General features: G+C 41.6%; 1 protein-coding gene across 3 annotated transcripts in view; it reads left to right on the forward strand.

The window, feature by feature from the left end:
• LOC117089517 (putative tetratricopeptide repeat protein 41) overlaps positions 1-17544 on the forward strand; it is an 89845-nt gene that overhangs the window by 53875 nt on the left and 18426 nt on the right. For all 3 annotated transcript variants that reach the window (XM_033220861.1, XM_033220862.1, XM_033220860.1), the window contains exons 10-13: positions 5916-6055; positions 9712-9883; positions 13970-14117; positions 15313-15465. In XM_033220861.1, the coding sequence (XP_033076752.1) occupies positions 5916-6055; positions 9712-9883; positions 13970-14117; positions 15313-15465 (613 nt within the window). The remainder of the gene's footprint in view (positions 1-5915; positions 6056-9711; positions 9884-13969; positions 14118-15312; positions 15466-17544) is intronic.

A 17544-nucleotide genomic window follows, 5' to 3' on the forward strand; every position in this document is an offset into this window, starting at 1 on the left:
AGAATGCTTGTGATTTTTGCACATTTATTTTGTATCCTGAGACTTTGCTGAGGTTGCTTATCAGCTTAAGGAGATTTTGGGCTGAGATGATGGGGTTTTCTAAATATACAATCATGTCATCTGCAAACAGGGACAATTTGACTTCTTCTTTTCCTAATTGAATACCCTTTATTTCTTTCTCTTGCCTGATTGTGCTGGCCAGAACTTCCAACACTGTGTTGAATAGGAGTGGTGAGAGAGGGCATCCCTGTCTTGTGCCAGTTTTTAAGGGGAATGCTTCCAGTTTTTCCCATTCCATATGATATTGTTTTCCCCACTGTTTAATGGGGTTGTTTGTTTTTTGCTTGTTAATTTGTTTAAGTGCCATATAGATTCTGGATATTGGACCTTTGTCAGATGCACAGTTTGCAAATATTTTCTCTTATTCTGTATGTTGTCTCTTTATTCTGTTGATAGTTTCTTTTGCTGTGTAAGAGATCTCTAGTTTAATTAGTTCCCACTGTCAATTTTTGTTTTTGTTACAATCGCTTTTGGGGTCTTCACTGTGAAATCTTTGGCAGAGCCTATGTCCAGAATGGTATTTCCTAGGTTATCTTCTAGGGCTTTTATAGTTTTAGGTTTTACTTTTAAGTCTTTAATCTATCTTGAGTTGATTTTTGTGTATGGCATAAGGAAGGGGTCCAGTTTCAGTCTTTTGCATATGGCTAGCCAGTTATCCCAACGCCATTTATTGAATAGGGAATCCTTTTCCCATTGCATGTTTTTGTCAACTTTGTCGAAGATCAGATGGTGGTAGGTGTGTGGCTTTATTTCTGGGCTCTCTATTCTGTTCCGTTGGTTGATGTATCTATTTTTTACACAAATACCATGCTATCTTTATTAGTGTCGCTATGTAGTAAGTTTTGAAGTTGGATAGTAGTCACATTTTAATTTTGTTCTTTTTCAGTACTGTGCTAGCTATTGTAGTGGATAGAATTGTGTCTTCCAAAAAAGATATTTTCAATTCCTAACCTCCTTATTTAACCTTATTTGGACTCTAACCTTATTTGAAAATAGGATATTTTCATATCTAATCAAGTTAAGATTAAATCATACTGGGTCATGATGGTCCCTAATCCAATGACTAGAGTCCTTATAAGAGAGGGAATTTTGGACATAGGCACACAGAGGAGAGAACACCACATTAAGACAAGGGTGGAGATTGGAGTAATGCGTCTACAAGCCAAGGAACACCAAGGATTTCACAGAGTCACCAGAAGCTGGAGGAAGGCAAGGAAGGATTCTTCCCTGAAGCCTTCAGAGAGAGCATGGCCTTGCTAATACCTTGGTTTTGGACTTCTAGCCTTCAGGACTGTAAGAGAATAATCTGTTTTTTTAAGCCACCCTGTTTGTGGTAATTTCTTGTAGCAGTCCTAGGGAGCTAACATAGCTATTAGGGGTCTTTTGCCTTTTCATATAGACATTAGAATTAATTTGTCATATTTACATAATAGCTTGCTGGGATTTTGATTGGAAGTGCATTGAATCTACAGGTCAAGTGCAGAATTGTCATCTTAACAATATTGAGTGTTCCAGTCCATTACCATGGAATACTTATTCATTTATTTAGATCTTCTTTGGCTTCTTTCATTAGAGTTTTGTGGTTTTCTGCATATAGATTCTAAATTTGTTAGATTTATACCCATTTTATTTTCTTTTGGTGCTATTACAAATTGCATTGTATTTTTAATTTCTAATTCCAATGTTTATTGCTGGTGTATTGGAAGGCAATTGACTTGTGTGTTAACCTTGAATCTTGCAACCCTACTGTAAATTACTTGTTATTTCCAGAAGTTGTTGATTCTTTAGGATTTTCTGCATAAACAATTACAGCATTTGTGAACAAAGACAGTTTTATTTCTTCCTTCTCACTATGTATACCTTTTATTTCATTTTCTTGTCTTATTGCACTAGGTAGGACTCCTAGTATGATCTTAAATAGGAGTGGTGAGAAGGGATATCCCTTTCACTGGCATCTCTCTAGTGAGCCCATGCCACCATTGTTATCTCTTACCTGGCCTATTGTAATAGCCTACTTACTGGTCTTCCCACTTTAGTTTTTGTTCCTGTAAAGTGTATTGTCTGTACAATAGCCAGAATTAGGTCTTAAGAATATAGACCAAATCATGTCACTTCCCAGATTAAAGCCACTCCAATGGACTGCTGTTGTACTTATGATACAATTTAACTTCTCAGCCTAAACTACAATACCTTATATGATCTGGCCCCTGCATGCCTGGGTAATATCATCTTTTAAGATTCTTTGTCTTGACCTGTAGATGCCAGCCACCTGGGCCTTCTTTTTGTCCTTCAAGTACATTTCCCTTTGGGCCTTGGCACCCACTGTTCCTTCTGCCAAAAATGCTCTTTTTATTATTGATATTTATAGCACCATTTTTTTCTGGTTATTCAGATCTGAGCTGAAGCATGACTTTCTCACAGTGGCTTCCTCAATATAATGTTACATTTAGCCATTCTTGATCATGCTAATGTATCTTAACTTTTTTGTGTAACTTTTACTGCTACCTGACATTGTCTTCTTTACTTAAAAAAAAAAAAAAAATCTCTGCTCCTCCTTCCCTGCCTGTAGGCCTTCCAGCCACTGGCAAGCAGGTCCTTGAGAGTAGGACCCTTCCTCTTGGGTTTATTGCCGTGTCTCCTGTGTCTGGAGCAGCACTGGGCATGGGGTGGGTGCTGACTGGCATCTTTCTATATCTCTATCCTTCTCTTGAATCAAATGTCCTTATTGTCTTTACTCTTCAGTCTCTTCCTCTCAATTTTCTAGACTCCACACTTTTTCCTGCCCTAGACTCTAGCCTTTGGACATGCTGTTCTCTCTGCCCAGAATTTCCCACATTCTCCCTCACCATTTTGCTTCAGAACCTTCTGTTCTTTCTTTAATGCGCAGTTGAATTGTCACTTTTCTGGAGAAACCTTCCCCAGTTTATTTTACCATCTCATTCATGATTATTTTCATAGTTTTAATTTTGTATCTACTTGTATGATTATGAGATGGTCTGTCTTCCTTACTATTTTGACAACCCAAAAGGCAGGGCCTGGGTCTGCCTGGACTCCTCCTTTATCTACTCCCCCCAGGACTCTGCCTGGTCCATGGCAAGTGCCCATGGTGCTCAGGAAATGATTGCTGGAGAAACGAATTCATTAAAGGAGAAATACCAGATTCTGTTGGTTCTAAGATGCATACTTTCTCAAACTAAATATTTCTGAAGTAAGGATGCATCTTGCAATTGAGGCATGTTAGAGTCGATGAAAAACAGTATAAATTGTTAATAAATATGTTAAAATATTCTGTTTCCCTAGTAATCAAATAAATGCAAATTAAAACAATAGTAGGGACTGAGCACAGTGGCTCACATCTGTAATCCTAGCACTTTGAGAGGCCCAGGCAGGTGGATTCCCTGAGCTCAGGAGTTCGAGACTGGTCCAGGCAACATGGTGAAACCTTGTCTGTACTAAAATACAAGCAATTAGCTGGGCATGGTGGTATGCACCTATAGTCCCAGCTACTCAGAAGTCTGAGGCAGGAGAATTGCTTGAACCTGGGAGGCAGAGGTTGCAGTGAGCTGAGATGGTGCCACTGCACTCCAGCCTGGGCAACAGAGCAAGACTCTATCTCCAAAAAAAAAAAAAAAGCCAACAACAAAAAACCAACAACAGTAGGATGCTATTTTTTCAGATACGAAATTGGCAATGATTTTTTTGCAAGGATTTTTATAAACAATAATAATATTGGCAAAGATGTGAGAAAATAGGTACTTTTACATGATACAGGTAAGAATGTATATTAGGGCAATCTTTCTGGGGAGTAATTTGGCAATATATATCAAAGCCTTAAAAATATGAATCTACTGTGATTTTCAATTTCTAAAAATTGTTCTAAGGAAATAAACAAGGGTGTTGACAAAGATTTCTGTGAATAATTCTCAATTAGGTAGCATCTTATAATAGTGAAAAATTGGCCAGGCGCGGTGGCTCATGCCTGTAATCCCAGCACTTTGGGAGGCCAAGGCGGGCGGATCACTAGGTCAGGAGATCGAGACCATCCTGGCTAACATGGTGAAACCCTGTCTCTACTAAAAATATAAAAATAATTAGCCAGGTGTGGTGGCGGGCGCCAGCTACTAGGGAGGCTGAGGCAGGAGAATGGCATGAACCTGGGAGGCGGAGCTTGCAGTGAACCAGGATTGTGCCACTGCACTCCAGCCTAGGCGACAGAGCGAGACTCCATCTTAAAAAAAAAAAAAGTGAAAAATTGACTAATGATAATCAGTAAATGAAATAAAATCTGGTCTTAAATATGTATGCTCTCAAAGAATATTTAAGGATATGGAAAATTGTTCACATTATATTTTTGATAGATTTTAAGTTCCATGAGAGCAGAAATGATTGATTGTATTATATTTGATATATATATATATATATATATAACCAATATCTAGCACATCCACATTAGGTGTAGGATGATCCCAATTTTAATTTTAAAAAGGTGTATATGTGTGTGTTTGTGTTATATGGTACACCCAAAAGATTAGAAGTCATATAGCAGCAATATCTTAACAGAGATTATCTTTGATGCAATTATGGGTTTTTTAATTTCTTAGTTGTAGTTTTCTATATTTTCTAAGTTTTCTATAATACACATATATTAGTTTTATAATGAGAAAAATTATGTTTGTCTTCTCAGACTCTACATTGGTGCTAAGTTAGTGAATGTGAGCATGTGGTAGGGTAGGAGGAAGGGTTTATGAATAAGGGGTTCTTAAAGCACAGGAGATTGTTGAATTGAATATTAAATGCAGTGATGGACATCATCCATTTCAACCTGAGCCCTTGTCAGGAATCTGGAAGCAAAGTCCTCTTGGATGTGCAGAAGCCTCACCCTGGGCAGGAGCCCATCCCTGCACTGTTTGTCCAGACATCCTTGTTTGCCTGCTCCAAGCGGCTCCTCCTGACTCTGAGGCTCCCTGTCTCTTGCTTCTTCCTCTGAGTTCTCATTCCCACCCCAGGCCCCATTGCTTGAACTGCCACTTTGCACAAACATCTTGGACTCTGGCCCTCAGCATTCTCTCTCCCTTGTCTGTGTTTTAGTTTGCTTTTTGACTTGAAGCACCAGCTTCCCTACAAAGCTGAGGGTTGTGGAATGTGATCCATGGAAAAACAGGCAGAAAGAAAGCAGGAGAATATTCAAGGCTGAGGTGACTTCAATGTGAGCAAAGGAATGGACGAAGAGCAAAGAATATATGTCAAACATATTAAATGCCATAATTTTAACAAATGAACAAATGTAGACATTTAGATACTGGAACATATGGAAAAGGAAATTCTAAAAATGAAGATTTGCAGCACCATGTATTTAATTGGGTCTTTAAGTTAAAAACTTCTGTTTTCACTTGTGTATAAGGTATAATTACACACAAACACACACACACACACACACACACGGTATGTCTCCTTATTTTGTTCTTTTAGGATTTTCTTTCTGTTAAAGCCAGCATTTCAAGATAGTTGCAATAGAGGGCAGAATGGTGTAAGAAATTTAAATACCTTTTTCTTCTTATCTGCAAATCACCCGAAAATACAAATTAGAGCAATGTATGGATTGAGCTATAAATACTCTTTTTTGACTAGTTTTCAGCATTTACATGCAAAGATTATTAGTTATTTTTCATGTCATAGTATAAACTGTTTGGTATTGTATGTAATCTTAATAGAAGCAAAGTGCTGAACCCTTGAGAGAGAACCTGAACTATGGCTAATGCATTTAACTTCTATATCAAGATTAAGATTAAGCAATGGGTACCCTTTGTTCTTTCCGAAATATGCTGTGGGATTATTTACTTTTCTTTCCATTCTAGTGCTGCAATGCAGGCTTATCAAACTTACTGTCCCTGACAAATGTCGATTAATGTTCTTTATTGGGAGTTTTTTGAAGTTTATGGGCAAGACCAATGAAGCAGAAGAGTTGTTGTTGAGTGTTGAGAACATGTTAGTACAGGTAAGCTGAGAGTAAATTTTAAATCCTTCAAACTTTATTCCTTTTGTGTTAGATATTTTCAGATATTATTTACCTTTGTTTATGTAAAGGTAATTTAATGCACTAGAGGAATCCATTTTGTTCACCAATAAGGAAGCTATGATTTTAACCCATGCCCCAACTATACATTAATGACAACAAACAATAAGTAGATAGGAATCATTGTAGAATTAATGAGTACTGATAGGTGACACTTTGGGAAAAAAAAGAAATGTTCATAAGGCAAAAATGGAAATACAGTGGTAGATTTAAGTAAATTAATAAAAGACTAGCCAAAGACTTGGTAATAAATTTCATAAAGATGTTGGGAGACCAGGCACGGTGGCTTACGCCTGTAATCCCAGCATTTTGGGGGGCCAAGGCAGGTGGATCATGAGGTCAACAGATCGAGACCATCCTGGCCAACATGGTGAAACCCTATCTCTACTAAAAATACAAAAATTAGCTGGTCATAGTGGCACGCACCTGTAGTCCCAGTTACTTGGGAGGCTGAAGCAAGGAGAATCCCTTGAACCTCGGAGGTGGAGGTTACAGTGAGCCGAGATAGCTCCACTGCACTCCAGCCTGGCAACAGAGCAAGACTCCATCAAAAAAAGGATATTGGGTAAGGTTGATTGATGTCTCTATATTGATTTGCTTTTTCTGAAATATGAACTTTTGGCTTTGTTGACTACAATGAAAGCATCACTCATAACATAACATAACTCATAACAACTATATGCTTATGATAACATTTAACTACTATTTTATTTAATGTAAATTTATTTTTTGGGAGGACAGGGTCTTGCTCTGTCGTCCAGGCTGGAGTGCAGTGGTGTGATCATGACTCACTACAGCCTTAACCTTCCCGGCTTAAACAATCATCCCACCTCAGTCTCCCAAGTAGCTGGAACCACAAGGATGCCCTACCACTCCTGGCTAATTTTTCAATTTTTTTGTAGAGACAGGATTTTGCTATGTTGCTTAGGCTGGGCTCAAACTCCTGAACTCAACTGATCCTCCCATCTTGGCCTTCCAAAGTGCTAGGATTACAGGTGTGAGTCACCACGCCTGACCTAACTGCTATTTTTTTTTTTTAAAGTATTAACTTTCACTGATTTCAGTAGAATTTGTGGGTTTAGGGTAGTCTAACTCAAGACAAAGCTGTTTTTATTTTAAAACAAATACCTTTAAACTTTCATAAAACACTGCCCTCATCGCCATCAACGTACGTCTTTCTAGAAGGAGTTCTAGCAAAGAGACTTAAAAGACTCAGCAGTGAAAGTCCTTTTATGGCAGAGACTATGTTTGTTTACCAATTTTTGTTCCTCCATGGTATATTATAGCCTGTGGGTGCTTAATAACTGTGAGAGGTGAATCCACAAATCAGTTTGAACTGGCAGGTTCCTCCATGCCCTTAGAAGGTGGCATGCAATTGTGAATAGAGCGTGGGCTGTTTTCAGACTGACCCAGATTTAAATCCCGGTTTTGCCACTTTTCTGCTTGTGTGATCTTGGTAGGAATTTTAACCTGCGCTCTGGTGGGTTCTCATTTTTGAGGATTCTAATATCTATCTCATGGGGCTGTTAACACGTTCAAGTAAGAAGGTGCATAAAGCACGTCACGTAACGTCTGGCACACAGTAAGATCTTAAGTATGGTAGCTATTTTGTTATTATTGTCTTTGTGTAATGAAGCAAGTGAGGCCTAGATGAGAAATATAAGGGAGTTTGATTTAAGCTTTTAAGAGAACTTCCCACTTCAGAGTGCTCCTTCTGGAGGCATCAATCTTATGATTCTATCTTCAAAATATTTTTGCAACAGTTCTTTGGGACTAGCCACCATGAAGACTATGAAAAGAATGTTTTTAGGCTCCGAAGGCACTTCCAAAAGAGGTTTTCTGACTATTTTGGGCAATAACAACTTCTTTGAAATATGTGCCTGACATTCTTTTTTTTTGGTTTCTAACATGTTATTTTTAATACAAATCAAGTTTGGTGTATTTCATTTTTATCATCACTTTGCTTTTGAAGTGGTAACTGACCCACCCTAATGCTGTGTAAATGGAGATCAAAATATTTATAGAGGCTTCATCATACCCAGCTCCAGGGATACAACAGCAAGAATCAAACATGATTTCTACCCTCAGGCAGCTTACAGTCAATTGGGAGAAATAACTATTAATAAGACATTAGTCCAATGATTACTCAAATCAATATATAATTATAAACTCTCTTAAGAGCTAGTAAAGAATATTAATGCTATGTAAATACAGTCATATATCACTTAACAACAGAAATCTGTTCTGAGAAATGCATTGTTATGTACCTGACATTCTTTTTGGGTGGTCATCTCTTGTTACAGCAAACTAACATTCTTGAGGAGAAAGATCTTGTTATTTGTGACATATGCATTCTGTACTTTACTGCTTTTAAAATTTCTTCGGATAAGGTCATTTTAAAATTTAATCCAGCAGTTTTCAACTAGGGGACAATTTTGGTCCCCAGGGAACATTTGGCAAGGCTGGAGACACTTTTGGTTGTCATAGCTTGGGGGAGAGTTGCTACTGGCATCCAGTGGGTAGGCCAGAGGTGCTGCTGAACATCCCATAGAGCATAGTTCCTCACAGCACAGTGTCATCCTGCCCAAAATGCCAGTGGTGCCGGGTTGAGAACCCTGATTTAGGTGATATGCTTATTAAAAAGTGATCTGTGGGACTAGGTGTGGTGGCTCATGCCTGTAATCCCAGCACTTTGGGAGGCTGGGGTGGATGGATCGCTTGAGGTCAGGAGTTCAAGACCAGCCTGGCCAGCACGGTGAAACCGCATCTCTACAAAAAGTACAAAAACTAGCTGAGCATGGTGGTGCTTTGGGTCATTGAATTCCCCTAAAAATAATTTACTACCCCCTAAAATTATCTTTACTTCCCCATCTCCCTTCTCCTAAGAGGTAGGGTATATAAATGTCTATATTCTGTAATTCTCCCCGTGCGTGCTAACAAATGTGTATGCATTTCTCCTGTTAATCTGCCTTTTGTCAGTTGATTTTTTCAGTGAAACTTCAGAGGGCAAAGGGGAAGTTTTTCCTTATATCCTGAAGTAAATATACTAGACCAGTAAGGGGAATTTAAATTCAAGTCTCTGTGCACAAATGTGTCAAACATAAACTTAGCTGCTCTCTGGTCACATTTGAATTCAAGCAGTGTTCACAGCTGTTCATTTGAATTCTGGATACCACCTCCTCTGAAATCTTTAACGCATGCAAGACATTGTCACGTTGTTCTTTAAAATTTTTATTTCCATTGGGTGCGGTGGCTCGCGCCTGCAATCCCAGCACTTTGGGAGGCCGAGGCGGGCGGTTCACTTGAGGTCAGGAGTTCAATACCAGCCTGGCCAACCACAGTGAAACCCTGTCTCTACTAAAAATACAAAAATTAACTGGGTTTGCAATACCTCCCTATAAACTTTTCACCATAACTATTATCTTATATATATATTTAGAATTTCCTAAGAAATGATGTAAAGCATACAGTCTTTTTCAATGTCATTATGAATAAGGCTTTGTTGGGTAGGTATGTGGTATCTGTATCTATCCTAATGCTGTGTTTTCTCGGGGTGGTTCCCTTTTCATTTTGTACAGAGCCAGTCCATGACAGACATGCTTCTCAAAGTACAGAATGCTATTGGAGAACTGTATCTTGAAACTGGAATGACTCAGGAAGGGTTCCAGTATTTCCAGAAAGCATGGTCAAGCATGCTGCGTCTTTCACTCAGTGACTTAGAAGACAGCCGAGACTTGGTGAAGCAGAAAGGTATGGTGGACACATCCTGAAGGAACAGCCTCTCATGTGTCACAGAGTTAATCTCCTCCTGGGCTATTCCTGTCTGTGAGGAAAAGGAAATGGATGTGTATGTTTTGTTTACTTGGTGTTTTTGTATTGTTTTGTTTTGTTTTTGAGACAGAGTTTCGCTCTGTCACCCAGGCTGGAGTGCAGTGGTGCGATCTTGGCTCACTGCAACCTCTGCCTTCTGGATTCAAGAGATTCTCCTGCCTCAGCCTCCCAAGTAGCTGGGATTACTAGCACCCACCACTATGCCTGGCTAATTTTTGTACTTTTAGTACAGATATGGCTGGCCTGGTTTCGAACTCCTGTCTTCAGGTGATCTGCCCGCCTTGGCCTCCCAAAGTGCTTTGATTACAGGCGTGAGCCACGGTGCCCAGCCTACTTGGTGTTTTTGGAGGGCTGGTGGGTATGTGAGGATTGAACATAAAGTGTTCCTGATTCTGAGGGACCACCCTATTAGAATGTCATTGTTAAGGTGAGCTTCAGAGAAGGAAGCTTCAAGCAGTAAGGTGAGGTCATCATGGTTCAACTCTGAAACCAGCTTTTCTGGGTTTGAACGCCATTTCTTCACTTATTAACTCTCTGTGCCTTTAGAGACATTACTTAAACTTTCTGGGTCACAGTTTTTGTATTTATAAGGAAGGGATGAAAATAGCATCCACATTGCATATTGTTGTGACTAAAAGTGTTAGGAGGCTGGAAAGCACACAGAATGGTGCCTGGCACATAAGTAGGTACTAATTGATGAGTGGCAGCCAATGTTTTATTCTCCAGTATTTGATGCCTGAGGCCACTGTGTTACCACTGACATAGCAGAGACTAAGAATGTTTAGTGGATTAAGCTATTAAGCTATTTTGACTCACCCATTTACAGTCAGACTAGAGGTCTCTAGATGTGTGTCACACTTACATGGCTGTATCAATTAGCTTTTGTTGCATAACAAACCATCCCAAAACTCTGTGGCTTAAAACAATGTTTATATCTGCCATGAGCCTGTAGGTCAGCTGGGGGATTCCACTAGTCCAGGTGGGCTCAACAGACTTGGGCTTGGCCCAGGCAAGCGTCTGAGGTCAACTGGCAGGGCTGATGGGGCTGGCTGGTCCAACCTTACTTAATTGTCTGGTGGTTGTCTGGCTGGGATTACAGGGGTGGCTGGGCCATGTGTTCCTCATCCTCCAGGAGGACAGCCTGGTCCTCTTCACTTGGCAGCTCACAGGATTCCAAGAGGGAGAGCAGAAGCCTAGACTTAGGCTCAGAACTGGTACAATGCCTCTTTCCACCGCATTCAGTTGGTCAAAGCAAGTCACCAGGCTGTGTCCATCTCTTGATAGGAGGAAGTACAGAGTAGCATAGCATGGCAAAAGGTAGTTGAGTAAAGACTAGTGTAGAGAATTGCAGCTGTTTCTGAAATCTGCCCCATGGCTAGAAGATCAAAGGTCCCTTGGGCAATTCTGCCCCACGGCTAGAAGATCAAAGGTCACCTTGGGCAAGCTACTTACCCTCTCTAAGGTTCTCATCTGCAAGTTCACTTTTGTAGCCATAGTTATCATTTGTTGAGTGTTTACTGTGTACTTTATGCTGATGATCTCTTTTATCCTCAAACATACCTCATAGAGCATGTATAGCTGAATGTCAGAGAGATTAAATAACTTAAACTACGTCAGCTCCTGCAGCTATCAATCTGAAGCTAGGCTGTCTGGTCCAAGTTAGACCCCAGAGCACGTCTGGGCAACTCCTTGTTGGACAGAATTTCTTCTAGACATTTATGAAGCTCTAATCCTTGGTATATAGAGTCTAGCTTCCAAGTTGTTGTCTTAATGCAGGCAAGCCTGGTCACAGATATGCTGGGACCTTAGTGGCAATCAGGGCCACTTATGTGGGAGCTGGGCCTGGCCCTCCAGAGGCAGCTGAAGAGTCCAGAATGCAGAGTTCCAAGGGGTCAGGCCACCATGGCTTGGTATATGCAAGTGTTAATTTTCCAAAGAGACCGAATGAGCAGGGGTAGAGTCATGGGGGCCTGGTAAAATGGGATGCTAGGAAGTATTGGTGTCATTTGTGGCAGCTTTGATAGAAGCAAACTGTAGTTCTGGTCCCCTGACAAGGGTTAGGTGTGGGCTTATGGCTTGAACAAGCAGATGAAGAGGTGGGAGTGAGGATTCCACACTGACCAGTATTCATGCACTCAAGAGCTGTTTACTGAGTGCCTGCATGCACCAGGTGCTATGCTGAGTCCAGAAAAGTGGTCTAGGCAGGAGCACCAACTCTACCCTCTAAAGGAGGTACTACAGAAAATGTAAGTGAGCCAACCCATGAAATGATTGCAAGCTGTCATAAATGCAAATAAGAAATAGAACTAGAGCATTGGTGTGTATGTGTGTGTTGGTGGGGGAAATATTTGTGAAAGGCAGATCAAGATGCCTTTTTAGGAAGGGGACAGTGAAGCTGAGACCCAGTGGACTATCAGAGCCACATGTGGTGAGGGAGAGAGCAGTCTTGGTAGAGGGAAGAACATGAGATGGGGGAGGGCTAGGCCTGTCCTAGAAGTGGAAGGAAGCCTCAGTGAGCAAAGAGCAGGAGGCAGCTGGACGCTGATTGTGCAGGGTCTTGGGCTTTGGGCCTTGGGCCTCGGGCAGGCATTTAGATTTTGTTCTAAATGCAAAGGGAAGCCATTGCAGGGACTTAGGGTGGTGATGACACCTCTGATTTCTGTCTTGAGATCACTTTTGCTGCTGCATGGAGAATGGATTACATGTTGGGTAAGAGTGGACACAGAGAGACCAGTTACGTGACTGTCCTGCCCTGGTGTCCAAGTGCAAGGCATGAGGCCCTGGGTGGGGGAAGACAGAGAAGCCTACAGTGGGCACTGGGCAATGAATTAGGCACTACTGATGATGGTGAGAGATGCTACTTGATAGCTTAATGCTAATCCTTCTTAATGAAGCCTGAATTCCACAGCGCAAGGAGTTAAATCTGCTCTTCTGTGCTGCCAGCAATGCTCTAATAACACCTTCTTGGAACATTATTCTATGAGTCTGCTAGAGCTGCCATAAAAATTAGAGGACCACAGCCTGGGTGGCATAAACAATAGCAACTTACTTCTCAAAGTTCTGCAGGCTAGAAGTCCAAGGTCAAGGTGTCAGCAGGGTTTTGTTTTGTTTTGTTTTTCTCCTGATACCTCTCTCTTTGGCTTGCAGATGACCGCCTTCTCCCTGTGTCCTCGTATGATTTTTTCTTGGCGTGTGTGTGTGTGTGTGTGTGTGTGGTGTGTGTGTGTGTCCTCCTTATCTCCTTTTCTTCTAAGGACACCCATCATATTGGATTAGGGCCCACCCTAATGACCTCATTTTAGCTTACTTCTTTAAGGATCTAATTTGCAAATACTATCGCATTCTGAGATACTGGGGGTTAGGACTTCAACATACAAAGTTTGAGGGAACTCAACTGAGCCCAAACAATTATTTCTTTTTCTCTTCCCATAACAAAGTATGGCTTAAAAACCACTTTTGACTTTTTAGGAGTCTGTATTATTGTCAAAATATTTAACTCTCAATAAAGGAACAAAATTGTGGGGCCTTTGCAGAGTGTGCATTCCCAAGGCAGTGCGTATCTAGGTACAACGCATTATTTATTAATTGGGTTTGTGAGACTCCTTCGTGTGCTTCTTGTTATAAGGCTGTATAGTTCTATTGTATCTTATTGCAGGGCTGTACTGGCTGCCTTCTGTGGGGCTCAGTTACCTTGGTGATAACTGGCTTCATTGTATCCATATTTTCACTCTATTTCTGATCTGTTCATTTGCAAACAAACTCAGAATTTGGTTTCAATCTATTGTCTTGGCTCCTTGGCTCTAAAACTGCTGTGCATACACAAACATGTTGCATGAAAACCAATGTCCGTGCAGTATATGTCAGTAGTGGATTTATTAAGAAAAACCTGCCTATTGCCACTGATGAAATGATATTAAATGCCATGCCTATTGACATCTTAATTCTTTTGTGGAAAAAAAAAAAAACCCTTAAGCATCATATTCTTTGCCAATTTATTCCTTGCAGTCAGAGTTTTGAACAACCTGGCAAAGTCAGCATCTGAAGAATACTTGAAAGAAAACCACATTTTGGAATGTGCAACTGAAATTTCCAACTTACTGGATAACAATCCCCGTAATCAAGCTACCATGAAATACATCGAAGGTGTTCTAATGTAAACATGTATTAACATTTTTTTTTGTTTTCTGTACTAGCTTTTATTCTTACAATTAAGATATTTAACCTACACCTGTTCATCCATTTCCTGACTAACTGATTTAGTTAAGAAATGCTGATGGTTAACGTTTTTATTCTCTTGCTTAGTGGTTCTCAGCCAGGGGCAATTTTGGGCCCCCCCCCACCCAGGGGACTTTTGGCAATGCCTGAAGACATTTTTGTTGTCATGTCTTGGGGGATTGTTGTTGGCATCCAGTATGTAGGGGCCAGGGATGCTGCTAAACATCACACAGGCCGGATGCGGTGGCTCAAGCCTGTAATCCCAGCACTTTGGGAGGCCAAGATGGGCGGATCACGAGGTCAGGAGATCGAGACCATCCTGGCTAACCCGGTGAAACTCCGTCTCTACTAAAAAAAAAATACAAAAAAAAAAAACTAGCTGGGCGAGGTGGTGGGCACCTGTAGTCCCAGCTACTCCGGAGGCTGAGGCAGGAGAATGGTGTAAACCTGGGAGGCAGAGCTTGCAGTGAGCTGAGATCCGGCCACTGCACTCCAGTCTGGGCAACAGAGCGAGACTCCGTCTCAAAAAAAAAAAAAAAAAAAAAATCACACAATGCACAGGACAGCCCCCCACAACAAAGATTTATCCAGCCTAAATGTCAGCAGTGCTGAGGGTGAAAATAGTGCTCTAGTTTTTAAATTTTTTTTAAGAGTCAGGGATCTTGCTGTGTTGCCCAGGCTGGTGTGCAGTGGTGCAATCATAGCTCACTGAAAGGGGCTCAAGCGATCCTCTTGCCTTAGTGTGCCCAGTAGCTGGGACTATAGGTATGCGCTACCATGCCTGGCTTATTTATTTATTTATTTATTTTTTAGAGATGGGGTCTTGCTATGTTACCCAGGCTGATCTTGAACTCCTGGCCTCAAGCAATCCTCCTGCACCAGCCTCCTGAGTAACTGGATTATAGGCAACAGCCACCACGCCCAGCTCTCTAGTTTTTTAAAAAAGATGTGCAAATTTCTTATAAATCACTTTGAAGTTCTTGCATCTCTACTATTATAAATTGCTCTTTTTTATATTTTCCAGGACAGACTTTTTTATATAAAATCCAAGATGTTTATGAGAATTATGATTGATTGCACAATGAATGTAACCAACATGCCCAGTAAAAAACGCACATGTGTTTTATTTTCAGGTTCGTTGCTGGAAATAACTCTCTTGCAAAAATGAAACTTCAAGAGTGCTTAAATATCAGGAAAAGCTTGTTTGGCAAGAAAAACATGCTGGTTGGAGAAGTAATGGAATTTTTAGCAGATTTGCTATTTTTTCCCCAGAGAGATAGTAAAAAGTAAGTTTTTATGAAATGTTTCAAGAAGTGTGTCTCCCTGTCTCCCCGCCAAAAGTGCCCCCACCAGTGGCAGGGAGGTCTGGGGTTACCCCTCAGGGGTAACTCTGGTAATACTACTTTGGCTCCAGCCCTTCTCAGAAGCCTGGGGATTCATCCCACCATAATGTATTCAAAAGGAGCTCTTGGACTGGGTATGGTGGCTCACACCTGTTAATCCCAGCACTTTGGGAGGCTGAGGCAGGTGGATCACTTGAGGTCAGGAGTTTGAGACCAGCCTGGCCAACATGGTGAAATCCCATCTCTACTAAAAATACAAAAATTAGCTGGACATGGTGGCGCATGCCTGTCGTCCCAGCTACTTGGGAGGCTGAGGCAGGAGAATCACTTGAACCTGGGAGGTGGAGTTGCAGTGAGCTGAGATCATGCCACTGCACTCCAGCCTGGGCGACACAGCAAGGCTCCAGTTTCGAAAAAAAAAAAAAAAGGAAAAGGAGCTCTTGGCTCACAAGTGGTGTGGAGGTTCTGGCAGTGGAGAAAGGACATAGGAGTACAATGTGGTTGTAAGTGGTTCCCAGTGCCACTCACAGGCCTTGTGAGGAAGATGCTCTTACTTCTGGATCTCTACGCAGCCCTCAGCCATGGCCATTGTCTATGGTACCACACCATCCTGCTCTCTCTTCTGCAAGACCTAGGCCAGAGCCTCCAATGCCTCAGGTCATGTTCACCAGTCACCCTCCGTTACTCAGGGAGTCCTCTTGTTCTCCTGTGATGTGCGGGGTTCCCCTCAGTGCCTCACACTTGTAGGTGCCACCCTCCAGACCAACTGAGTGTGAGCATCTGCCAGGGCTGACCGCTACTTTTCTTGGCAGGTTTGCTATGAGAGAAGGTTCTTTGTGAACCCACAGAGAGCCATGTACACACTTGCTTCCATAGCCGATTTAACTGCCTGGATGGTCAGGGATGCGTTTGGCTACATTACGAAGTTGTGAAGTTTTGTTTTGGTAGCCTCTCTTTCCTCCTCTCCCTGAGTTCGTTTCCTGAGCTCTAAGTTTGTCTCAGACTGAGTGCATCAGCCCCACCAGGACCCAGGGCTTCAGCTGCTGTTCCATTAGGTGAGGGTTCTCTGTTCCCTGGCTTGCTTTTCCATTTCCATTTTCCACGTTCCTCCATGTCATTTTCCTCCCACCCAACAGGTAACCTCTTGCTGCTTTTGCTTCCAGGAAGAATAGGACATTGATCATCTCTTAATACTTGAGTGCAAATCAGTATTAACCCTTTCTAAAAGGCATTTAAAGGGTAACTACCTTTTAAAGAGTAGCCCAATTAAGGGAGGACCTAAGGGTACAATAGGGATGCTATATAGTAGTGGTGAGATGGTGGGCTCTGGAGTCTGATTGCCTGAGTTCACCTTTTATTTCTGCCACTTAGTAACAGTGACAAGTTACTGTTAAGGTCAAGCACTTAACGTCTTGGTATCTCATTCATTTCCTCCTTGGTAAAATGAAGGAAGTAACAGTATCTTCCTGGCAGGATCTTTGTGAGGATTAAGAGATCCTATATGTAAAGAGCTTAGCAGAAAACCTGGCACACACGAAAAGAGTTTGATAAATTGAGTCATTCGTATTTTATTATTTTGCTCCCCAGCAAGTGTTTTTTTGAGGCACTTGACACCACATGTGCCGCCTCTTACTCATATTAAGACCAGCACTGTGAGCAGAGAACAGGACTTTCTTTACAGAAGCAGAAAGCTTGACTGTAGAACTGTTGCCTCGTAAAATAAAAATCTAAACACGTAGCATACTGACTGAGTCATCTCTCCTGCCTGGCTGCCCCACCCCAAATCACGACACTGAGAACTGCTGGACTATTCCGCATGGCTGGCCTTGATGACCATACATGGATGGCTTCCTCCAGGCCTCACTGTCAACGGCCAACCTTCGGAAGCAATGGAGAAACCGGCCGTCTCCTTGTTGAAGGTTATCCTTAGGTGACTGTGTCTTTCGTGTTGGTTCAAACCAGGAGACATTTTGTTACATAACTTGACTCACCACTCAAGCATGTGAGGGCCAGGGGCCCTCG

This window comes from Trachypithecus francoisi, unplaced genomic scaffold, assembly GCF_009764315.1.
Source record: "Trachypithecus francoisi isolate TF-2019V2 unplaced genomic scaffold, Tfra_2.0 Lachesis_group11, whole genome shotgun sequence".
Classification (NCBI taxonomy): domain Eukaryota; kingdom Metazoa; phylum Chordata; class Mammalia; order Primates; family Cercopithecidae; genus Trachypithecus; species Trachypithecus francoisi.